The 26,170-nt window shown below is 37.3% G+C and overlaps 1 protein-coding gene across 1 annotated transcript; it reads left to right on the forward strand.

Annotated features, from left to right (window-relative positions):
- Nucleotides 1–3,540: 3,540 nt before the first annotated feature.
- On the forward strand, nucleotides 3,541–25,060 carry LOC101214106 (dihydroorotate dehydrogenase (quinone), mitochondrial). The gene is made up of 11 exons (XM_004149821.3): nucleotides 3,541–3,998; nucleotides 6,179–6,261; nucleotides 8,920–9,243; nucleotides 9,471–9,726; nucleotides 22,102–22,182; nucleotides 22,264–22,371; nucleotides 22,459–22,488; nucleotides 22,611–22,748; nucleotides 23,723–23,760; nucleotides 23,856–23,955; nucleotides 24,485–25,060. Exons 1-11 carry the CDS (start codon nucleotides 3,864–3,866, stop codon nucleotides 24,557–24,559), a joined length of 1,368 nt encoding a protein of 455 aa, XP_004149869.3. The 5' UTR covers nucleotides 3,541–3,863; the 3' UTR covers nucleotides 24,560–25,060.
- Nucleotides 25,061–26,170: the final 1,110 nt, after the last annotated feature.

Below are 26,170 nucleotides of genomic sequence, written 5' to 3' on the forward strand. Positions count from 1 at the left end.
ATTTGACAAAAATAAAGAAGTTAGCAGTGGCAGTTATAAGTTTTGAAGGTTGGGCTTTTGATTGGTATTGTTCACAAGATGATAGGGAAGCTTTTATCAGTTGGGAAAATTTGAAACAAAACCTGCTGATTTGTTTTAGAACCATTAGAGGTGGAAGTTTGGTGGGACAATTTCTAGAAATTTGCCAAAAAAAACAATGATGGAAGAGTATAGGAACCATTTTGACAAGTCATTAGCTTTGGTGGCCATTTTATTTATAGGTGATGGTGATTAAAGATACTTTTACGAATGGACTTAGTCCGTGGTTGAAAATGGAGGTAGATGCTCTTGGACCCGTGGGATTGGCTCGAATGATGAAATTAGCTTTGAAAATGGAAAACGGAGAAATGGTTTGGAAGGAGATAGGGCTTGTAAGTGTTTGTGGGAGTAAAGTGCATAATAATTTAACCAGATTGAAAGATAATACCACTGTCAACACAACAACTGTGCAAGGTGGGAGAAATATGCCAATGAGAACAATAACCCTTAAAGGAGTAATGACTTGTGAAAACCGAATGGTGGATCCTATAAAACAACTATTAGATGCAAAATTTCAATCTAGAAGAGAAAAAAGACTTTGTTTTCAATGCGAGGAGAAGTATTACGCTAGGCATAGATGTAAAGCCATGGAACAAAAGGAATTGTGAATGTTAGTTGTCAGAGAGAATGGTGAAGAATTATAGATTATTGAAGAAGAACCGAGTGAAGTGGAATGTGAAGAACAAATTATTAAAGTAGGATCTGTGGAGAATCGAGATATTGAACTATCCATCCATTCAGTTGTAGGATTGACAAATCCATAAGCTATAAAGGTAAAAGGGAAGATGAAGGAAAAAGTGGTAGTGATATTGATAGATTGTGGAGCTACCCACAACTTTATTTATGAGAAGTTGGTCATTGAATTGAATTTGCCCATAAAAGTGACCACTAATTATGGAGTTATTTTGGGTTAAGGAACAACTATTAAAGGAAAAGGTGTCTGTGGGAAGGTGGAAGTACTCATTGGGGAATGAAAGATAATTGATAGTTTCTTACCATTGGAGCTTGGAGGTGTGGATGTTATCCTTGGAATGCAGTGGCTACATTCTCTTGGAGTAACTGAGGTAGATTGGAGGAACTTAATTTTGACATTTCAACGTAAGAGTAAGAAAGTCATTATTAGGGGAGATCCAAGCCTCACAAAAACAAAAGTCAACTTGAAGAGTATGATGAAATCACGGGGAGTAGAAGTTCATGAATTTTTAGTATAATGTCGAGTCTTGGAGTGTGGTTTGTCTATAGAAGAAATATATGATGAAGAAGTTCACCTTAATGTTGATAATTTTATTCCATCCTTGCTGAAAAGGTTCACTAATGTTTTTGAGTGGCTAGAAACAGAAAAGAGGAATTAAACGTCATATCCATTTAAAGAAGGGAACAATTCCTATAAATGTAAGACCTTACTGATATGCACATCAACATAAGGAGGAGATGGAACGCCTAGTTAATAAAATATTAGTGTAAGGAATTATTAGACCAAGTACCAGCCCTTATTCCAGTTTAGTATTGTTGGTTAGAAAGAAGGATGGAAGCTGAAGATTCTGTGTAGATTATCGAGTGTTGAATAATGTGACTATTCCTGATAAGTTTTTCATACCAGTAATAGAAGAATTATTTGATCAATTGAGTGGAGCTAATGTTTTCAAAAAGATTGATCTCAAATTTGGGTACCATCAGATTCATATGAATGAGGATGATGTAGAAAAGACCGCTTTCTGAACTTATGAAGGGCATTATGAGTTTTTAGTCATGTCTTTTGGATTGACTAATGTCCTGTCTACTTTTCATGCATTAATGAATAACATTTTCAGACCTTATATGAGAAGATTTGTGCTTGTTTTCTTCGATGACATACTGTTTTACAGCAAAGGCCTAGAGGAGCATTTGCAACACTTGGAATTGGTGTTGGAAATTCTTAAAGAAAATACATTGTATGTGACTTTGGGAAAATGCAGCTTTGCTAAGACAAGAATAGGCTATTTGGGACATATTATTTCAGAGAAAGGAGTGGAAGTTGATCCGAAAAAGATAAGAGCTATTAGAGAATGGCCAACTCCAACTTGTGTTCGAGAAGTAAGGGGATTTTTGGGATTGACCAATTATTATCGAAGGTTTGTGCAGAATTATGGAAGCATTGCGAGACCTTTAACTCAGTTATTGAAAGCTGAAGTGTTTAGATGGAATGAGGAAGCAAATGCATCTTTTGAGAAATTGAAACTATCAATGATGACTCTATCAGTACTTGCTATGCCTAATTTTATTTTGCCTTTTGAGACAGAGAGAGATGCATCAGGGTATGGTGTGGGAGCAATGTTGACTCAAGCTAAGAAACCAGTAGCTTATTTCAGTAGAACATTGAGTATGAGAGACCGTGTACAACCAGTTTATGAAAGGGAGCTAATAGTTGTTATCTTTGTTGTCCAAAGATGGCGCCCGTATTTACACCCCATTACTATTTACTTATAATAGAAGAAAGAAGTATAAAGGGTCCAACAACAATTATTTTGACAAGGGAAGTTAAAAGACATTTTCGAAAGAGAGAAAGGGGGCGATTAGTAAGAAGGAAGTGAGCTGCATCACTCCTTGAGAGAGAGGGGAAGCAGAGAGTCACGTTCTTACATTCTTTGTTGTCTTTTATGTTGTAATTTCTTTGTGGTGAGTTTTTGGATAGGAACAAAGTTGTTGGATGTTTTTATTTGTACTTAGTTAGGTGTAGTTGTTTGTTTGAATTATCAGTTGGGTTATATTGATCCTTGTCTTGAAGATCAATAGACTTGTTAGTATTGTAATTTTCTTTTGCAAATCTTCAATATTTAGAAACATCAAAACCAAAGAGAAATAAAAACTTTTGATTTCAATTTTTCTCCGTAATCAATTTTGTCTATCATATACTTCTTCTTTTTCTTCTCGTTGGTTAGATGAAGGTGGTCGTCAAAGTTGATCATCAAAGATAGTTTTTGTCGAAGTTTGTAGTTAGAGGTGGTTGTCACATGAAGGTGGTCGTTGAATAGTCAAAGGAGTTTCTTGTCAGAGATGGTTGCCAGATCTCGAAATTGGTTGTCAAAGTTCGTCATTAGGGTTGTTATTGGAAGTGGTTGTCGAAGCTGGTTATCATAGTTGTATGTTGAAGATGGATGCAAGACTCACAATTGGTCGTGGAGTTAGCCACGATGATGTGGTTATCGGAGTTGATCGCATGGAGGTGATTGTTGGACCCCAAAATTGGTTGTTGAAGTTGGTTGAGCCAATGTGGTCACTTGAGTTGTCATGAAAGTGGTTGTTGATCTTTGGAATTAGTGGTCGGAGTTCTTGTTGGATGTGTGAGAGTGGTTGTCAAAGTCGGTTCCCAAGGCGAATGAATGGATATAAAAAACATTGAAAAGAAGAGTTGAAATGAATTGATAAAATAGGCCAACTCAAGTGGATGGTAGATAAAACAATTGTATGTACCAACTCAAGGGAGTGGCTAGGTAAGTAGCTAACTTGACAACCTTTGTTTGTTAGGTGGGTGAGAAATTTGAATATCTTTGGTCTTACTTTAAAAACCAGAAAAACACGCACAAGTTCATCTGGTTAACGTGCACTGGGAATAATTTTCTTTGTGGCGTTCACCACAGCACGCCGCCGCAATCACGACCACCGCTCCTAATTTGGGTTTTTTTCAGAGTCCCACCATTTTTACCAGCTTTCGTTCATTCCCTTTGTTTGCGCCAGCACACTCTTTTTGTATTCTCCATCTCTGCTCACACTTTCTCTTCTCTCCCTCTCCTGGGTTTTATTCGTTAATGGCGGCTACACTTTCTCGAAAACTAGTCAGAGATGCTTGCTGTAAAGGGGCGATTTCACGTTTATTCCAAGGTGCAAGGCACTACTCTTCTGCTCCCGAGACCATTCGTAAGATCCCTCATACTTCTAAGAAGGTACAGCCTCTGTTTCTGCTTCCAGTTTATTGGTTGGTGCATAGAGTAAAAGACGATTGGTGAATGGGGTTTTCTTTTCCTTTTTTTTTTCGTTTCTTTCTGGTATGTGCGTGTGATCTTTTTCTAGTATGAAGTTTGACGATTGCTGTTTGATTAATGGACGTTGAATTTGTTTGGGGTTACTTGCTTCGATTGAGTTTAGAAGCAAGATTACTGAGTGAGAAGGTTTCATTTTGTTCTCTCTTAGGCCTGGTTTACTTAACCGAAATTGGAATCATTCCCTTTTACCAAAACCAGGAATGAAAATAAAATCTGGGTGGTAAGGAAACTCATATGATATTAAATCATTGGTTGGTGGTTACTATGGATTGAAACCCTTTTCTCCAAGTCCTTCATTAAACCTGGGATCCCTTTTAAACCACCAGGCCAATCCAGGACGGTTGACCTATCTTTGTTTTTCTTCACTTTTTCATTTATGGGTTCTTAAGTTTGAGTTTATGAGTTTAAGATATCGAGTTTTGAAGCTGAAAACAATGCCAATTGGTTGTGATAATAAGGAGCTTGATTACAAATTAAAAGGGCAAATGAGAACAATCAAATAAGAACGTGATTACAATTGCAAATAAAAAAGTCAGATAATAGAGAGCGAGCGCAAAAGGGAACATAGTGAGAAGAGGAAGAGGGAAAAGTAGCCATGACAGTGAAAGTCTGTTCAATAGTTCAACAAGAGCGAGTGTGTTATTGAGAGTGAGAGTGTGTAAGGCTAAACCATCGAGAGTTATAGAAAAAAAAGAGAAAGCTAGAGAAAGAGTGATAGCGAAATTGGAGCATGAGCTAGAGCAAGGGGGAGGAAGAAAGAGCGAGAAATAGGTAGCCAATTGTAGGGAAAAGGAAAAATAAGCCCATGCGAGAACTAGTTTGTAGTTATTGAATTTTGAGTTTGTTAAAAAAATTAAAGTGAAAATCCCTGAAAAGCTTTGGAAGAGAGGACCACAGGAAGAAGCCTTTAACTTGGTTGTTTCCAAACAAACGTCCAAAGTCTTTGCTTGCTGGCAATAACTCTTTGATTACATTGCCTGCCACCAAATTTCTGAAATGATAGCTTTAACCACATTAATTCACAATGACAAAGGCATTGAAGGGATACAAGGACCGATGGGTAAATGAAATGTGTTGTGCTTCTATCATCTTTTTTTTTTTTTGAAGAAGAAATAGATTCATTGATTGATGAAATAAAGGAGTAAGACTCCCAAACACCTTTTGGTGAATTACATCAAAGATATCCAAGTGGAAATGAAAAAAGACATGCTATGATGAACAAAAGGGTGTTTTATTTACACCAAAGCAAAGCATTAGATAAAACCCTGTCCATAGAACACTCAAAGAGGAGGAACTGGAAGTATCCAAAGCAGCCAGAAAAAAGCACGACTGAGACCCAACCATAAAACCTTTTTAGTACTACCAAAATGATGACGAATCCAAACCAAGGCCAGAATGTTGAAAACGTTATTAGGGAGCATTAATGACCAGCCAAAAGCCTCCAAAATAATAATCCAAAAATTGGATGCACAGGGGCAATGTAACTTTTTGGTTTCTTATTTGAACAAGACATTGCATCATGATCATTTGTCATTTGGGTACTTTGTGTCTCCCACATAATTTGATATGCCTCTTATGAAAATCATCTAAATTCTGAGCTTAAGCAACATGAGTATTTCTTTGGTCAACTTAATTTTCCAATGCACAGATTATCTTACTTTAGATTTGCTCGGGTTCATTATCTTTTTATTAAACCAATGAGTTGTGTTATATAAATTCCCCCCTTCCAGAATGATCTCTTTCTCTATCTCTCTGCTCGTACTCATGTCTCTTCTTGTTCACACAAGTTTGCATGTCACTAGTGGATCCTTCTTATATCTATCTGTAAATAAGCCTACCAATTTAAGAGTCTGTTGGTCTTGATATTATTCTCTCATTGTCACAAATGATGTCATTATAAAAGAGAATAAATGAATGATAATATAAGCAGTATCTATTCTGATGATATTAAATAGTTTGATTCTTATTTTTTTCTGAATATTATTTCTTGTTTAATTCTAAGATGGTACTAAATAGCATTGTCAACTCCTCCAAAGATTATTAACGATAGCCTGACTATTTGCGTTTATCTTCTATTATAGGGGAGATTATTAACTGGAGCCACCATAGGGCTATTGATAGCTGGAGGAGCTTATGTGAGTACTGCAGACGAGGCAACTTTCTGGTACCACATTTAGATCTCTGTGTGATGTGATTTATGTCTACTTATTGGAATCGCATCCCATTCGTCATGGAGACCTATTTAGATCTTTATGTGTTGTTGTTAGGTATCCAATCCAAACATGGAAGTTATTGTTATTATTATTTTTTAAAGGAAACATAATTTTTTATTGATATAATGAAAAGAGACTAATGCTCAAAATACAAGGAAGCAAACTGTTCAAAAGACGACAGAATTGATAAAAACCATAGGATTCCATCCTAAAATTCATGAATAACAGAAAAGATAAATTCTCCCCAATTCACATAAATATCTGGGATAGAAAAGTTTATAAAAAGCTTAGAAAGAGAACATGAGGATGTGGGGATGAATCTTGTAGCTTTAAACCGATCTGACCATTGAAGAGATTTAATCATGAAACACTCTTTAAAATCTTTCAAACCAAATTACAACAAGTAGAGCTTTGACAGCATTGGTCCATAATATTTGAGCCATGGGCTTCAAAGATGGTCCAGATAAGACTTGAAAAACATTATCTTTGAATGAAATAAGGAGAGCAACTTCTTCCAACAACAAATGAATAACCACAATCAAAGAATAGATGCTGGAGATCCTTACTAGCAGCCAAACACAAGGGAAAGGTTGGAGGAGAAAGACAATGGGGTGGGAACTTTCTTTGAAGATCTAAAGAGCAATTTAAGGATGACCCAAATTAGAACGTTAATTCTTTTGGGGCTATTCAACTTCCACAGTCCTTTGTAAGCATATTTGTCTAAAGCTTCAGCCGCTGTCAATTGATTGAAAAGAGATATAATAGAAAAGATTCCAGAAGACTCCAGTTGGGATTCTCAACACCCAAACGTTGCCAATCTAGTTTTCTTTTCTACATAGATTCTTTCTGTTTAGTGAGATAAATTCCCATCAATTCCCAATTTGATTGTTGCATCATTAGCCACTTCCATTTCAGACTTAGCAGAAGTCTCAATTTTTTATTCAAGGAAAAATAAATCATTCAAGATGCCTTTTTCCTTCTTTTCTCTTAGGATTTCAACAGCTGCCTTCCACTTTTTAACAACTTACAAACACATAAGTTATATGTAAACACCAAATATATTTATATTTTAATATTGATGAAATAATTACAACATAAGGAAATGTAAACAATTTATTTGTCCCACATGCGTCCAAATATTATCTTTGAAGTTAGCATGGGAAGTCAATTCATGCACTCACCAAGATCGGTTCATTTTGAAGTTGCGTATAGAATCTTAAGATATTTGAATGGAACACTAAGAAAATGCATATTGTTTAAAAGACAACCATCTCCAGGAGGAAGTTTATATCGATGCTGATGGGATGTATTATGGATTGAAGGCTTACTTCAAGCTATTGTTCATTTGTTGATGGTAACTTAGTCACTTGGCGTAGTAAAAAGCAGAATGTGTTCGCCAAAAGTAATGCTGGAGCAGAGTCTAGCTCATGGTATATGTGAAAGAATATGAATAAAAAGATTATTGGAAGAATTGGAGGTCTCTCAAAAGAAAACTATGTGTGTGTACTGCAACAACAAAGTTGTTGTCTTGATCGCCCATAACCCAGTTTTACATGATAGGACAAAACATATTGAAACTGATACACACTTCATAATAGAGAAACTTGAAACTGGTGTGGTTTGTATTCTGTATCTTCCCAGTAGAGAACAAACTGCTAATTTGTTAATTAAAGGACTACCGAAGGTATAGTTTGATAGAATGGTTTCCAAGTTGACAATGGAAGATATATTTAAATCAGCTTGAGGGAGAGTGTCGGTTGTAAATAAGATAATTAGTTGTAAAATGACCATAGATTTTCTTTTATTCTTCTTATATTTCTTTCCTTTTATATATTGAGCCTTTCTCCTATATAAAAAGGCTATGTATCTTACAATTATTCATTAGAATACAGAAATATTCTATTCCTTTCAATTCTAAATAAACAAGTGTTGGAGCTTCTTGATGTCTGGGCTACTGCTTCTTATTATGTTCAATTGGTGGATAAAACATTGGAAAATTTCTGATTTTTGGCACCGACTATTACAAACTGGCATGTATCAAGAAATTTTGGCTGTGATTTTGTGTTTATGTCCGGACTTTCCCTAATGAAGGGTACCGAGCGTGCTCAAGATTTAAAAGGGCCTTGATGTAGTGGGATTGTTTGGATTGTTACAACCTATGGACATTTTATCCTGTTCTATGGACATTTTATCCTGTTTGGAGGACTTTCTTGATCGGTAGATTTAAGAGGGTGCTTTTTCATTCGATTGCAGAGAACTTCATGTTTGTCAAGTTATTTTCAATTTATGCGACATTGTTTTTCAAATATGTGGCACTTTGATGTTGGCCCGTTGCAGAAGTGTGGTGGTAAAGCTGTAACAGTTTCTTTGCCTTCATTGTATCTTGAAGATATCTTTTGGCTTCTAGAAGTGGGCGCAAAAATTGAATGTACCGTTGCCTAAAAATGAATTTAAACATATGATAACCCTAGTTGTGATATGGAAGTGGAATAGTTTTTCCACTTGTGAAATTAGTATTCTGTGTTATTCTTTCTTTCATTATCTATTGGTACCAACTTGAACAAGTTAACGAAGTTTTAAATTTGACTGCATATTTTGGTATCTTGCAGTGGTTGGCTATTCTCTGCTACGAAACTGGTGAACCCCTTTTTTGCTCTTCTTGACCCTGAGGTTGCTCATAGGCTAGGTGTCTCAGCAGCAGCTCGTGGTTGGGTTCCAAGGGAAAAGAGACCTGATCCACCAATTTTAGGTCTTGAAGTTTGGGGAAGGAAATTTTCAAATCCTATAGGTCTTGCTGCAGGTTTTGATAAACATGCTGAGGCTGTCGATGGACTTCTTGGATTAGGGTTTGGCTTTATGGAGGTTGGTTCTGTGACACCTGCTCCACAAGATGGCAATCCAAAGCCTCGTGTTTTCCGGTTACGCGGGGAAGGGTAGGAAATGGATTTCATTCACTGTCATGTCAAATGTAAAAAGCCTTGCTTTGAAGACAACGTTTTTTCTCCCATTTTGTACACTAATTACAATGTCATTGTGTCCAAATACTTGTACTAAAATATTTTTGTGGTTTTTCATTTTGTGAGTTCCGTGCTGCTGTGAGCATGGGTCTATTTATATTTCTTTGAATTGATAAAATATATATAATTTTTCATTTGGGCAGAGCTATCATTAATAGATATGGCTTCAATAGTGAAGGAATTGTTGTAGTTGCGAAGAGGTTAGGTGCCCAGCATGGAAAAAGAAAGTTAGATGAAACTTCGAGCACTACACCTTCCTCTAGTGATGACGTCAAACAGGGTGGTAAAGCTGGTCCCGGAATTCTTGGAGTCAATCTTGGAAAGAACAAGAATAGCGAAGATGCTGCTGCAGACTACGTGCAAGGGGTTCATACATTATCACAGTATGCTGATTACTTGGTATTTTTTCTGCTTCTGTCATATATTATCTAGTTCATCAATATATGTCCTACAACATTCAAAATAACAAGAAATTAATTGTTCTACACAGAAGTAACTTATTAGAAATGGGTCCCATCTCAAAACCAATCTCAAAACCAATTAATAATGAGAGGAATAACCCATAGCATTACGAGGTTTCTTAATTTTCGAATGTGAGATCTTTAACATGCTCCTCAAAATGGTGCTTCTTTGGATTCAAGACGGAATACCTATTTGGGCTTTATGGTATCTTGTACCATATTAGATAAATATGAGGTTCCATCTCAAAACTAATTAGTAAGGAGAGAATTAATCCATGTATTTTTTAAACATTGTGAAGATTTTTTTATAATGTGGTTTTTCAACATAACTATTAGAATTATCGGGCTTGTTGTATGTTGAAAGTCCGAGAGTTTGTTAAAATTTTATAGTGCGCTAATTATCTTTTATTATGGGTTCTATAACCTATAAATATATGCTCCCTGTATCAATATGAGATAGAGAAAAATAATAAGAAAATAGCATCGTAGTTTGTCTCCCTATTTTAGGGTTTCCATGTAAAATAGTTTGTCTTTCTATTTTTCTTCTTTCAATATGGTATCAGAGCAAAGTATCGATGAAACCCTAGAAGGTCAAACACTTGCTGAAAACCAAACAAACTCTCCATGTTCTGCCATCTACCTCCGTCAAGCCACCATCGCTTCTATCGACCAACTTGTATGCCTTGGAATCCACTGCCTTTGTTCCAAACCCTAGCTATCGTCCCGAGGTTGGGCATCCCCAAATCTACTCAACATTTGAAGTTGGAGAGTCTTTGGCACATTTGAACCCTAACATGCCAATCTCTTCTTCTTCGAATATACCACCAGCAGCTAGAGGAGCTTAGACAACAGATTGCAGCACTTGAGGCTACCTTAGGGGCAACATCCAATACCCCAGTCGTCGTCTTCATACATCTTTACCAGTGTATTGTGAGAATCCGGTAACTTCGTTCCCTTCTTTATCCTCTCCTTATGTGACTAATACAGTGACATAGTCTACAAGATATTTTTTAGGGGAAAAATTGAACAGCAATAAGCATTTTTCATGGTCTCATTCAGTGAAAATGGTTCTTGAAGGGCGAGATAAATTCGGTTTTCTGACGGGGGAAATACCTCATCCTTCGTCTGGGGACCCATAGGAACGGTACTAGAAGGGGGAGGATTCTCTTCTTTGATCCACATTAATCAATAGTATGGAGCCACAGATTGACAAACCTTTACTCTACAATGCAACTGCTAAGGATATTTGGGACACAACCCAAAAACTGTATTTCGAACGTCAAAATGTCTCCAGAGTTGCAGAGATTGACAGGATTTATGATTTTCTTGCTGGTCTTAACTCTAAGTTCGATATAGTTCATGGGTGTATACTAGGCCAGAGACCAATTCTCTCCTTAATGGAGGTCTGTTATGAAATCCGTCTTGAGGAGAATCACACAAATGCTATGAATAGTTCAACAATCCTTGCTATTGACTCTGTTGCTTTTAGTGCGAGGTCCTTTACCAGTGGTAGTGAAAAAGAACAATGAGAAACCAATTCATGTCTACGATCATTGCAAGAAACAATGGCATACCAAAGAGTAGTGTTGGAAGTTATATGGTCGTCCCCCAGGAGGTAAAAAACGTCCTTCCAACGATAAACAGAACACTGGACGGGTATATGTGAGTGAGTCTGCTTGAACTTCTCAACCACCTGATGTACATGAGGACCAGGTCAATCCAAATTTTACTACTCTGACCTAATTTTACTACTCTAGGTGGCATTGCCCAAACAGGTATATCTCAGTCCTTTAGTCTCATTAGTATTGATGGGAAGAGACCTTGGATTCTAGATTCTAGCGCCATAGACCATTTGTCTGGTTCCTCTGAATTGTTTGTGTCCTATGTTCCATGTGCTGGTAATGAAACAATTAAGATTGCAGATGATTCCTTGGCCCCTATTGCTGGGAAGGGGAAGATTTCTCCTTGTGCAGGACTCTCCTTACATGACGTGTTGCATGTGCCCAAAATATCTTATAATCTATTGTCTATAAGCAAGATTACTCGTGATTTAAACTGTAAAGCAACATTCTTACATGATTCTGTCTCTTTTCAAGACTTGAGCTCGAGGAGGATGATTGGCACTGCCTGGTGTCACAATCGCAGCCCTTTAAACACGATACAAGCGATTGTGCGGCACTTGTTCGATCCTCTCAACAAGTCAGCCGATCAAAATCCGCAAGTCGCGGACAAACTTAACACACGATTCAGCCTCCCTTCACGTTTTTGGGAAAATATTTTAGAAAACCTACAAGAGGAATAAATTCATTGAAATCGTTGTTAGAACAAGCTTTGAAGACTGTCAATTGCAATAAGAAAGCATAGATTACAAAGAGTACGACAAGGCTTGGGCGGGGATTCAACAGGTATGCCTCCCCTATGTACATTTTGAACATTTTCCACTCTGGTAGGCTTGCACATGAAAATGCCGAAACGTCACACCCAAGCATATTGACTTGAAATTGAAAACAACTAGCTAAACTATGTACAAGACATAAAAACAAGATAAATTGAGAGTATTCGGAGCATACGGCCATAGGTAAACACACCTTGGACAAGTATGTCCGTTAGTAGGGGACTACCTTCTTGATGATGACACCTCTAGTAGCACTTCTAGGACTAGCCTTTTATCTTTTTATTTTACTACTTCTGAATAAGATTTCATGTTATGACATTTTCGTCTTGGCCACCTTAATTTTCAATATATGAAACATTTGTTTCCTCATCTTTTCTTTAAAATTGATGTATCTACTTTATCTTGTGATGTGTGTATTCGAGCTAAACAACATTGGGTATCTTTTCCTTCACAACTATACAAACCAACTCATCCTTTCATCCTTGTTCATAGTGATGTTTGGGGTCCTTCCAAGGTCACTACTTCATCTGGAAAATGGTGGTTTGTAATGTTTATTGATGATCATATCCGTCTTACCTGGGTCTTTCTCATCTCCGATAAGTCTGAGGTTACCTCCGTCTTTCAAGATTTTTATCACACCGTAGAGACACAGTTTAATGCGAAAATTGCTATTCTACGAAGTGAGAATGATCGTGAGTTCCAAAATCATACCCTCAATGAGTTTTTATCCTCCAAAGGGATTGTCCACCAGAGTTCTTGTGCCTATACCCCCCAACAAAATGGCATAGCCGAACGTAAAAATTGTCATCTCTTGGAAGTAGCTCGGTCTCTTATGTTGTCCACTTCCTTACCATCCTATCTCTTGGATGATGCCATTCTTGCTGCAGCTCATCTTATTAACATGCTGCCTTCTCCGTATTACATCTCCGTTTCATTTTTGATGTTCCTCTCTGGGTGTTTGGGTGCACAGCCTATGTTCATAACCATGATCCTAATCCAACTAAGTTTGCTCCTTGAGCTCAGGCATGCGTTTTTGTTGGTTATCCTTTGCACCACCATAAATGCTTTCATCCCGTCTTCTCGTACGTACTTTGTCTCCATGGATCACCTTTCTTGAGAATCGTCATTTCTTTCCCGTTAGCCTACTGCAGAGGGAGAGTGAGAGTAGTAAGAGTGAAGAGTCTAACTGGGTGATTTCCTTAGAGTCTGCCTGTCCTATTTTTACTCCCCTACCTAACCTAGATCCTCACAACACGGTCCTACCTACGAACCAAGTTCCTTGGAAAACATACTATAGGAAGAATTTTAAAAAGGAACCAGGGTCTCCTACTACTCAGCCTGCTCCGGTCCAAGATTTTGAACCACTGCGAGATCAAGGTATGACTGATACTACTAATTCACATATTGATAGTAAAATGAGTGAAAGTGACAGGCTCGAGACAATTATTCCTGAGAACATAGGTGAATAGGACAATGTTGATATTGGGGTCATTTCAAATAGAGAAGGCAGTGATGGTGGAAATGAGGTGACTGAAAAAGTTACGAAGAATAACACTAGGGAGGATGATCATTTAGAAAATATCAGTAAGTATGATCCGTCTCTTGATCTTGCACCGAGGAAGGGTACTAGGTCCTACACAAAGCACTTTATTGCTAATTTCGTGTCTTATAAGAATCTGTCTCCTTGGTTTAGAGCCTTTATAGCTAGTCTTGACTCTACTGCCATACCCAAAAATATCCATACTGCCTTTGAATGCCTAGAGTGGAAAACTGCAATCATGGAGGAAATGAAAGCCCTGGAAAAGAACAAGACTTAGGAGCTCTGCACTCTACCTAAGAGAGATAAGAGTGTGGGATGCAAATGGGTGTTCACTATCAAGTATAGAGCTGATGGTACTCCGGATAGATATAAGGCTAGATTAGTTGCAAAAGGGTTCACTCAAACTTATGGGATTGACTACTTTGAAACCTTCTCTCCTGTTGCAAATTTGAACACTGTGAGAGTCTTACTGTCTATCGTTGTGAATAAAGATTGGCCTCTATATCAACTCGATGTTAATGGAGATTTAGAAGAAGTGTATATGAGTCCTCCACTGGGATTCAAAGCCCAATTTGGCCATCAGGTTTGCAAGCTTTGAAAGTTCTTGTATGGGTTGAAACAATCACTAAGAGCTTGGTTTGACAGATTTACCACCTTTGTCAACTCTCAAGGGTACACTCGGGTACATTCTGATCATACTTTTTTCACAAAGTCTCCAAGTCTGGAAAAATTACCGTTTTGATAGTTTATGTTGATGATATTGTTCTATCTGGCGATGACGCAGATGAAATTCTTCGGTTAAAAAGGAAGATAAGGGATGAATTTGAAATTAAAGACTTGGAAATCTGAAATACTTTCTTGGGATGGAAATTGCCAGATCTAGAGAGGGCATCTCTATATCCTAGAGGAAATATACCATTGATTTGTTAATTGAAACAGGTATGTTAGGATGTCATCCCGCTGATACACCAATTGAGCCCAATGCCAAACTCAGAGATACAGGTGATAACGTTTCGATTGACAAAGAAAAGTATCAACGCTAAGTGGGCAAATTGATTTATTTATCTCACACTAGGCCCGACATCTCATATGCTGTGAGCAACGTTGACGTTCATGCAGACTCCTTACAATGAACACATGGAGGCAGTAAACAAACTTCTGAGGTATTTAAAAACAACTCTTGGTAAGGGATTCAAATTCGGAAAAACTGACAAAAAGTATGTTGAGGCATATACAGATTCTGGTTGGGCAGTCTATTGTTGATAGAAAATCTACCTCCGGGTACTGTACTTTTGTATGGGGAAATCTCTATACTTGGAGAAGCAAGAAGCAAGGGTTGTTGCCAGGAGTAGTGCTGAAGCTGAATACAGGGCCATGAGTTTGGGAATCTGTTAAGAAATTTGGCTTCAAAAGGTGTTATTTGATCTTCACCAGGACTATGAGGTGCTTATGAAACTTTTTTGTGATAATAAGACAGCTATTAGCATTGCTAATAACCTAGTCCAACATGACATAACTAAACATGTAGAGATTGATAGACACTTTATCAAACAGAAATTGGACAGTGGTAGCATTTGCATTCCTTACATACCTTCAAGCCAACAAATTGCTGATATTCTCACAGAAGGACTTCTCAGACAAAGCTTTGAGTCTTGTGTTAGCAAGTTAGATCTTTTTGACATATACGACCCAACCGGAAGGGGAGTGTTCGAATTAGTGGGCTTGTTGTATGTTGAAAGCCCAAGAGTTTGTTAAGATATTATAGTGCCCAAATTATCTTTTATTATTTTAATTATGGGTTCTATAACCTATAAATATATGCTCCCTCTATCATTATGAGATAGAGAAAAATAATAAGAAAACAACATCGTGGTTTTCTATTTTTCTTCTTTCAATCATAACCAAATGACAAATATCATAACTAAATGACAAATATTTAAAACTACTGCTTTCATATGCAGACATGAAATATTTTTCAATGGTGTTGTGTTCATTTGCATTTATCCCTACCCTTTGAAGTTTTGAATTGAGAGTGAGGTCATATTTTCTTTTTCCTTAGGAGTTGTGCTCATCAGCTAACAAGAAAACAAAGGAAATAGTTATTTTGTAAAAAGCTTCCTTTTCTTGATCTTGATTCATTGTGAATTCATGACCTATCATCCTAGTGAACAAGAGGAAAGTTGATGTCATATATTTGCTTAGGTGAGTGAGAGACTACAGCAGTAGGTGCTCAGGTACCATATGAGCAGACTCAACAAAATTCTTGTATAGCGTTTTCAATAAGGAAAAATATGATTATGACAACTATTGAAAAGAGAGACAACGAGTTCACACCAATTTACGTGGAAACCCGAGTACCGGGAGAAAAACCACGATTGTTTGTTGTTATTATTTTCTAATGAATAAAGCAATAGGTACATGGGAGAATAAATAGAGTACACAATGGAATAAAAAAGGAAAAGATTTAGGAAAATAAGGAATACATTCCCATAATCTTTCCATAATTATTCTAGGATTCTAACAAGGAAAAAGCCTAGAAAAAAAGGAAAGAATTCCAACACTCCCCCTCAAGTTGGGACGTAAATATCAATGAGGCCCAACTTGCTAACGCAGAAGTCGAAGTTTGGTCTGAGAAGCCCTTTGGTAAGAACATCAGCAACCTGTTGACTCGAAGGGATGTACGGAATGCATATGCTCCCACTGTCAAGTTTTTCTTTGATAAAATGTCGATCAATCTCAACATGTTTAGTTCTATCATGTTGAACAGGGTTGTTAGCAATACTAATAGCGGCTTTATTATCACAGAAAAGCTTCAATGGTGTCTCACATTCCTGATGAAGATCTGTCAAAACTTTCTGAAGCCAAATTTCCTCACATATTCCTAAACTCATAGCTCTATATTCAGCCTCAGCGCTGCTCCTGGCCACAACACTTTGCTTCTTACTCCTCCAAGTTACAAGATTGCCCCAAACAAAGGTACAATAACCAGAGGTAGATTTTCTGTCAACAACAGATCCTGCCCAATCCGAGTCAGTGTATGCCTCAATGGTCTTTCTGTCTGTTTTTCTAAACATCAGCCCTTTACCAGGTGTTGATTTTAAGTATCTCAAGATTCTGTTGACAGCTTTCATGTGTTCCTCATTAGGGGTCTGCATAAACTGGCTGACAACACTCACAGCAAAGGAAATATCAGGACGAGTATGAGATAAGTAAATTAATTTACCCACGAGGCGTTGATACTGTTCTTTATCAACTGGAACTTGATCATCAGAGTTTCCTAGTTTGCAGTTGAATTCAATAGGAGTGTCAGTGGGACGACATCCTAACATACCTGTCTCGGTTAACAAATCAAGGATGTATTTTCTTTGAGATACGGAGATACCTTCTTTAGATCTGGCCACCTCCATTCCAAGGAAATATTTCAAATTTCCCAAATCCTTGATTTCAAACTCATCGCCCATTCTCTGCTTTAGTTGACTGATTTCTGCCTGATCATCTCCAGTCAAAACAATGTCATCCACATAAACTATTAGAACAGCAATCTTTCCTGTTTTGGAAACCTTTGTAAATAAAGTATGATCAGAGTGTCCCTGCCTGTACCCTTGGGACTTGACAAAGGTAGTGAATCTGTCAAACCATGCTCTGGGAGACTGTTTCAGACCATATATAGATTTCTGGAGTTTACACACATGCTGACCAAACTGGGCTTCAAATCCAGGCGGAGGGCTCATGTAGACTTCCTCTACGAGGTCTCCATTCAAAAAGGCATTCTTAACATCCAGCTGATATAAAGGCCAATCTTTGTTCACAGCAACAGATAACAGAACTCTAATAGTATTCAACTTAGCAACTGGAGAAAAAGTTTCTGAATAGTCAATACCATAGGTTTGAGTAAATCCCTTCGCAACTAACCTTGCCTTGTGTCTGTCAAGAGTACCATCAGCTTTGTATTTGAGAGAGAACACCCATTTGCATCCCACAGTTTTGTGTCCCTTAGGTAGAGTACAAATGTCCCAAGTACTATTCTTTTCAAGAGCTTTCATCTCTTCCATGACAGCATTCTTCCATTCAGGATACTTTAAAGCAGTGTAGATATCTTTTGGTATTATGGTAGAGTCAAGGCTTGCTGTAAAAGCTCTGAACTGAGGAGAGAGACTATCGTAGGAAACATAATTGCAAATGGGGTGTTTAGTACAAGACCTGGTGCCTTTTCTCAGAGCAATGGGAATGTCAAGAGAGGAATCATACTCATCTGATTTTCCTGTATGACCCTGTTCCGCTTCATTATTACGGGTTTCTATTCTGACCTCAATCTCATCACCACTGTCATTTTCTTCCACATTTTCAAGAACAACAACATTAGACCTATCATTCTCACTTATCATATTCTTAGTACAGGGTTCAGTAGGGTTTTCCATACCTTGATCTCGAGGAGGTTCAGAGTCTTGGACTGGAGCAGGCGACTGACTAGTAGGGGAACCGACTTCCTTTTTGTGATTCCTCCTGTAGTACGTTTTCCAGGGGACTTGGTTTGTGGGTAGGACTATGGAATGAGGAATGATGTTAGACACAACACTAGGAGTGGGTTCGATGAATTCAAAGGTGTTGTTAGACTCTTCACTCACACTCTCCCCCTGAAGATGGCTAACGGGAAAGTAGGGTCGATCCTCACAGAAAGTAACATCCATAGTGACAAAGTATTTTCTGGATGGTGGGTGAAAACATTTATAACCACGCTGGTGAGGGGGATACCCAACAAACACACATGCCTGAGCCCGAGGGGTAAATTTGGTTTGATTAGGGCCAAAATTATGGACATAAGCGGTACACCCAAACACACGAAGAGGAACCTCAGAAACATGACGAGTCGATGGGTAGGACTCCTTAAGACAATCTAAGGGAGTTTGAAGATGAAGAATACGAGAAGGCATTCTATTGATTAAATGAGCTGCTGTAAGAATAGCATCTCCCCACAAGTATGAAGGAAGGGAAGTAGAAAGCATAAGGGAACGGGCTACTTCCAGAAGGTGACGGTTTTTTCGCTCGGCCACTCCATTTTGTTGAGGAGTGTAGGCGCACGAGTTTTGATGAACAATCCCCTTGGAAGCAAGAAATTCACTAAGGTTATGGTTTTGGAATTCCCGACCATTATCACTCCGAAGAATAGCAATTTTTTGATGGAATTGTGTTTCAATGGTGTGATAGAAATTTTGAAACATAGAGGAAACCTCAGATTTATCAGTGATAAGGTAGACCCAGGTAAGACGGGTATGATCATCAATGAAGGTTACGAACCACCGTTTTCCAGATGAGGTTGTTATCTTGGATGGTCCCCAGACATCACTATGAACAAGAGTGAAGGGTTGGGTTGGTTTGTATGGTTGTGAGGGAAAAGAGACTCGATGTTGTTTGGCCTGAATACACACATCACAAGATAAGGTAGTCATCTCAACTTTAGAGAAGAGATGTGGAAATAAATGTTTCATATATTGAAAATTAGGGTGGCCTAAACGAAAATGCCACAACATACAATCTTGTTCAGAAGTAGTGAAATAGGAAGATAAGAGACTAGTCCTAGGAATGCTACTAGAAGAGGTATCGTCATCAAGGAGGTAGAGTCCCCTACTATGCCGGGCAGTGCCAATCATCCTCCCCGAGCTCAAGTCCTGAAAAGAGACAGAATCAGGTAAGAATATTGCTTTGCAGTTTAACTCATGAGTGATCTTGCTTATCGAAAGCAAATTATAAGATAGTTTGGGCACATGCAAAACATTATGTAAGGAGAGCCTTGCACAAGGAGAAATCTTTCCCTTTCCAGCAATGGCGGCTAAGGAGCCATCTGCAATTCTAATTGTCTCGTTCCCAACACAAGGAATGTAAGACACAAAATGTTTAGAGGACCCAATCAAATGATCTGTGGCACCAGAATCCAGAATCCAGGGGTTCTTCCCATCAATACTAACAAGACCGAAGGAATGAGGTATACCTGATTGGACAATGGCACCTAAAGTGGCAAGACTGAGATCAGTTTGGTTTTTGTGTGGATCGGATTGTTGAGGAGGTTCAGCAGACTCACTCACATACGCCCGCCCTGTGTTCTGTTTGTCGTTGGAAGGGCGTTTCTTACTTCCTGGGGGACGACCATGTAACTTCCAACATTGTTCTTTGGTATGCCATTGTTTTTTGCAATGCTCGCAGACAGGAATTGGTTTTCCATTATGCTTGTCACTGCTACTGTTAGAAGATCTTGCACTAAAAGCAGCAGAGTCAATAGTAGGGGTTGCGGAAATATTCATAGCACTTGTGCGATCTTCCTCGAGGCGGATTTCAGAGCAAACTTCCATCAGGGAGGGAATCGGTCTTTGACCTAGTATACGCCCTCGAACTACATCAAACTTAGGATTAAGACCAGCAAGAAAGTCATAAATCCTGTCATTCTCTTCAATTCTCGAGTACTGTACACCATCAGTGGGATCACGCCAGACTAGTTCTCTGCATAGGTCCATTTCTTGCCATATAAGAGAAAGCTTATTGAAAAAGGATGTGACATCCATGGTTCCTTGCTTGCATTCATGAACTTGCTTTCTCAGCGTGTATAGACGAGAGGCATTCTGACGTTTTGAGTAAAGTGTCTGGGCCGTGTCCCAAATATCTTTGGCTGTTGCAGCAAACAATAACGGCTTGTCAATTTAAGGTTCCATACTGTTGATCAATATGGATCGAAGAATAGAGTCCTCTACCTTCCAATATCGTTCATGTGGGTCGCCCGGTAAGGGGCAGAGTATTTCCCCTGTCAGAAAGCTAAATTTATATCGTACTTCGAGGACCATCTTTACTGAATGAGACCATGAGAAATAGTTATTGTCATTCAACTTTTCTCCTGAAAGATGATACATGGAAGACTGAGCCATTGTATTAGTCACATAAGGAGAGGATAAATTAGGGAACGAGTTTACCGGATTCTCAGAATACATCGGTAAAGAAATATTGGATGTCGTCCCTAAGGTAGCCTCAAGTGCTGCTATCTGTTATCGAAATCCTTCCAGTTGTTGATGAACTATTTCCGAGGAAGCTTGCACATTACGATTGGAATGTGTCGAAGATTCACCAACATCAAATGTTGAGTGAATTTGAGAGTTCTTAACATTGGGATGGTAGCTCAGTGGGTGGCTGGACATACAGATTTGACGGCAGAAGCGGTGGTGGCTGATCGAAATTAGATGGCAGAACAGAAATCGGGGCGTGGGGAGCAATATAGGCCGCAGATGAAGAAAAGGGTTGGACAGATGGGATGGTCGGCGTCGTCTGAGGATGAAAACCAGGTGCGTGCAAATCCGACGGCAGCGCATGGAGGTCCAGTGGCGGCGCGTGGTGGCACGTGAGGTTGCTTCGGGGGCGCGGACGACTGCGGGAATGATGAAAAATTATTTTCGGACGTTTTCTGAGCATCGACAGCAGCGGCTACGGCGACACTATAATTGGTGGCTGTCTCTTCTGTTTGACTTTCATCAATGGTTTGGTTTTCTAGGGTTTCTGGGGTGTTTTCATTGTCCCGCTTTGATACCATATTGAAAGGAGAGACAACGAGCACACACAAATTTACGTGGAAACCTGAGTACCAGGAGGAAAACCACGATTGTTTGTTGTTATTATTTTCTAATGCATAATACGATAGGTACAATGGTGAATAAATAGAGTATACAATGGGATAAAAAAGGAAAACATTTAGGAAATAAGGAAAGCATTCCCATAATCTTTCCATAAATATTCTAGGATTCTAACAAGGAAAATACTAGAAAAAATGAAAGGATTCCAACAACAGTGGTATGTATATGTATATATATATGTATGTATATATGTATATATATATGTATATATATATATGTCTATATGTATGTATATATATATGTATATATATATATATATGTCTATATGTATGTATATATATGTGTGTATCTATATATGTATATATGTATGTATGTGTGTATATATATATATAGACATGCACAAACATATGTATATGCATGCGTAAATAGATGTATATACATACACTCATTACTACTACTGTATAGTACTAAAAAATTCAATGTTAAAGATTTATAAGTGAACTTTGATAGGATCTTCTCTTCAAGCTATACGTTGATTTAGTTGCCAGTGGAGCTAGAGAGGACTATCTAAATTGATTCTTATCTGTACTCTGTGCTTGGATGATTTTGTTTTGAATGATAAAAGTAAATGGGAAGTGGACAAGCATTTTTGGCAGCTATTTCTTCAATGTTTTGTCACAAGTCTTAATCTGAAAGGAAATTCTTTAGCTAAACCAATTTTAAGCGATTGCTAAATTTTCCTCCATCCCAAATTCCTGAACCTCTTTACAGGTGATTAATGTTTCATCTCCCAATACCCCTGGATTACGTGCACTTCAAGGTAGGAAGCAACTAAAGGACCTGGTTCGTAAGGTATAAAGCAAGTGTCTCAACATATTGGTTAAGTTACTTGTTGAGAGTTATTGTCATGGTATCTTTTACTTTTCCATCTAGGTTCAAGAAGCTCGGAATGAAATGCAATGGGGTGAGGAGGGTCCTCCTCCACTGCTTGTAAAAATTGCCCCAGACTTGTCTAAAGAAGACCTTGAAGATATAGCAGCTGTATGTGAATTCTGATTGTCTTCATTTGTGTGTTCTTATTCTTCATTTCCTACGTAGTTTTGTTAATTGTTATTTCTTTCTGTGTAGGTTGCTCTAGCCCTTCGTTTGGATGGATTGGTATATTTTCGCTCTACTTCATGCTATGCTAAATTTGCAATGTTATGTCCTACCAGTTGCAGTTCTTTTGCTTAGTTAATTAACTGGAGTGTCCTCTAATTTTTGTCATTACTTTGTTTTAGATTATAACAAATACAACTGTCTCAAGACCAGAGCCTGTTGATAAGAGTCCATTGGCTGCTGAAGCAGGTGGATTAAGTGGGAAGCCTCTTTTCAATCTATCCACCAATGTCTTAAAAGAGATGTATGCTTTGACAAGGGTATGTTGGCGAATCTCACCAAATGTGAAACTTTTAGTTAATTGGATGCCCTATTTAGTAAAGTAATATGAATCTCTTAATTGTGTGTTTAAGTAATATGAATCTCTCAATGATGTGTTTGGTCTAAGGATTTTGGAGGTACAGAGTTATGAACTCCACTCCTTGTTTGGCCCAAGGAGTTAGTGAGTTCCATCACTAAAAAACATCAATTTTATATTTTATCAACTTCTTACACGGTGGATCCTAAGAGTTCACAACTATCCAACTTCATAATTTCTAACTGTATCCTTACTCTAAACAGCCCCTAAGTGATAGTGGCTATTTCAATTTTCAAGTTTTTGGACACAGTGTTGTTGGGCATCATCAACTTGGTCATTTACTTGGCACTCCACATGCTTATAGTATGTTAGGTATCTATCTCTAGTATCCTGCAGAAATCTAACAAAACAAGAAATAGCCAAACAACACAATATGGATGGAAATATCTCAGTAACAATGTTAGATCGAGAGCTCTTCATTATACAGTGAGAATTATGAATCTGAGAAAGCTAACAAGCTCTTCTTCCTTTGAGAAACAATAATCAACCCTTCGATTGGAAGCAATAGAAATAAGGCCCGCCACCTCAAAAGACTCACAATCAGTAAGAAAATAAGGAAAGCCCAAAGAAAGCAGGGAAAGACATGGAGGGCGTTGACACTGAGAAAACCAAATGTAACTTCGTAGATAAACTACACAACTGTTTTTCTTATCTGCCCACATATCATCCCAAAAAATAAGTACCAGACCCATCCCGAACTGAGCTCTTAATGAACTAGGAAGACAGAGGGAAGTCCAGCGGTTTAGAGTTTTTTACTAGTCTTACAATCCTTGAATCAGTGTTTTGTTTACAATGTTGTGGTGTATGATGTTTTTCATATAGAGGAAATTGAATTTTTATTTAACAAAATCTCGACATACTCATGTTTCTTTTTAGGGAAAGATTCCCTTAATCGGCTGTGGTGGCATTAGCAGGTATATTCATATTAGCTACTAATTTTATATGTTCCATCTGAAATGAACCTATCACCTACTGAAATCAAATTCAATGATCGTACTTCTTCGTACAGTGGTGAGGATGCTTACAAGAAAATACGAGCTGGAGCAACTCTTGTTCAGCTTTATACAGCATTTGCTTATGGTGGGCCTGCCTTGATTCCTCAGATAAAGGTATTATCTTTTACATACATCCGCACTTTGAAAATTTTGGAAGGAGATAACATAAAAATTTATGTCTGTATGCCATGTGTCATGGTAATAGACATTAATGCTAATAGCTGAAAGTGGGTGTAATGAAAAATTGAGGTAAAAGGGGTGATATTTAAACTTAGAGATCAAATCGGAACAAAACTCAAATTTCAAAGATAAAATTGTAATATTTAGAAATCTAAGTACTAAATGAAATCAAATTCAAAACTTAAGGGTTAGATTAACATTTGAAAACTTAGGAATCAAATGAAAGCTAAACTCAAAGCTTAAGTCGTGTGTGTTTTTTTCTTCTCAATTTCAATGCTCTTCTTTGTAACTGGAGGCTGATGGCTCGTACTGCTTCAAGAAAAAGGAAAAAAGCCTCAACGCTGTGTTATTGTTCTTTATGATTTTTTTGCATTTGGTGGCTTTCGGTATCCCTGATATGAAAAAAGGAAAAAAGATGAAGCGGTATATGATGATAATTGCCATTTTCTTTCCTTTTGTGTAGTGGGAACTTGCTGAATGCTTAGAAAGAGATGGTTTCAAGTCTGTCCAAGAAGCAGTTGGTGCAGACTTCAGATAACAGCTTGTGCAGCAGTTTGTTAGTTGGCTTAAGATAAACATAGTCATTCAAAAGGTTTTCTTTATGACTTTCTTTGCCTAGTTTTCAGAATTTTTACATATAATTCCTTCAAATTAGGGGCTGATATCCCTTCAAGGTTTCTTATTTCTGGTGGGGATTGACTTGGATTTGCAGAGTCCAAATATGTTTTTGATTCTCAAATTGCTGTTCCTTTCTCTCAGTGAGAGAATTGTAAGGTGTAATTGTTTAAACCTTTCTTTTCAGTTATTATAATGAGAGGTTTGAACATTTTGTTTATGAGTAGCCAATGTTCCTTAATTGGTTTAGCATCATCTTGTGGTACAAGAGGATGGGTAAAAGAATGTTTTAATGTCAAATACTCAAAGTAGCTACGTCTGTTTTAGATGGCTTTTTGGATTTTGTTTAACATGTAAACATATTAAAAAGTCATTAGAAAGAACTTCTATTTGAAAGGCTATCTAATCAAAGGCCTTTTGATGATGACTTGTGCAATTTTATTTATTTTGTTAGCAAGATTGTTTATACTCCTATTTTTACTTATCACATACTTAATTTTGAACTTTAAAATTAATTATTCAAATTTTAAATTTGTTTTGTAGGTTTTCTTTTAACTTTTAATTTTGTATTACTAGGTCATTGAACATTTAAAAGTGAGGTTAGATCTGTGGTTCATACTATGTCTGTCACCCCATTTATATTTGATAAGACTTCAAAATTTTAATTTTGTACGAAAGGTTTTTGAATTTTTAATGTGATTAATAGGTAAGGATGAAAATATCTCTTAAAATGGATATATTTGTTATGTCTATTATCGATGAGCTAAGTTAACTTTAACTAGTACTAGTCAATTATTTTTAAGTTATATTTACTTTTTTTTTTTTTTTTTTTACAAATTTCTCGATTTTATATTTTATCTTTTGTTTGGTGACTATTTATTTTGTTTTTAATTTTTAGAAATTAAGTTTATAAATGACAAACATTTTTGCCAGTAAGTTTTTTTATTTGTTATCAACTTTTAAGTATGTTTCCAAAACCCAAACCAATTTTATTTATTTATTTTTAAAATTTGTTTTTGTTCTTGAATTTCAAGTAAGAATTCAATTCTTACACTTGGGGAGATGCAAATCACTTGAAGAATTATGGTTTTCAAAAATGTTTTTCTTCTTTTCATTGACATCTTCTTTTTCATCTCTTTCTTACTATATTCTTTCATCTAAACTATCTCTTCATATTCCTTAGGCTTTGAACATCACAACTCAAAAAAGATGAAAATGATGAGGAAACTAAAAGCATTGTGGAATCGTGATTTAGGGCCAAATAATCTTTCTCTGGGTTTGAATAGTCATAAACTACCTCCTAGTTTAAACTTAGATTATTTTAGTCCCTTGAATGCATTCATAGTCAAAATGCTTATAAATTTGTGCACAGTTTAGTTAAATGTGGTAATAAGTGAATCTTGGTACCCAGGTGGAGGAGAAAATTGAAAATATATAGATAATAATGGTCCAATTGCAAGCATATACGTTACAAGTGAACCTAATAAATTTTGAAGTATTTCAAAAGTTAGAATCCCACAAGACTAGTAATTTA

This window comes from Cucumis sativus, chromosome 5 (assembly GCF_000004075.3).
Source record: "Cucumis sativus cultivar 9930 chromosome 5, Cucumber_9930_V3, whole genome shotgun sequence".
Classification (NCBI taxonomy): Eukaryota; Viridiplantae; Streptophyta; class Magnoliopsida; order Cucurbitales; family Cucurbitaceae; genus Cucumis; species Cucumis sativus.

Coding starts and splice junctions, on each gene's coding strand:
- LOC101214106 (XM_004149821.3), top strand. CDS start 3,864: ATGGCGGCTACACTTTCTCGAAAACTAGTCAGAGATGCTTGCTGTAAA. Junction 22,183..22,263: donor TAAAGGACCTGGTTCGTAAG/GTATAAAGCAAG, acceptor TTTTCCATCTAG/GTTCAAGAAGCTCGGAATGA. Junction 22,749..23,722: donor AGATGTATGCTTTGACAAGG/GTATGTTGGCGA, acceptor GTTTCTTTTTAG/GGAAAGATTCCCTTAATCGG.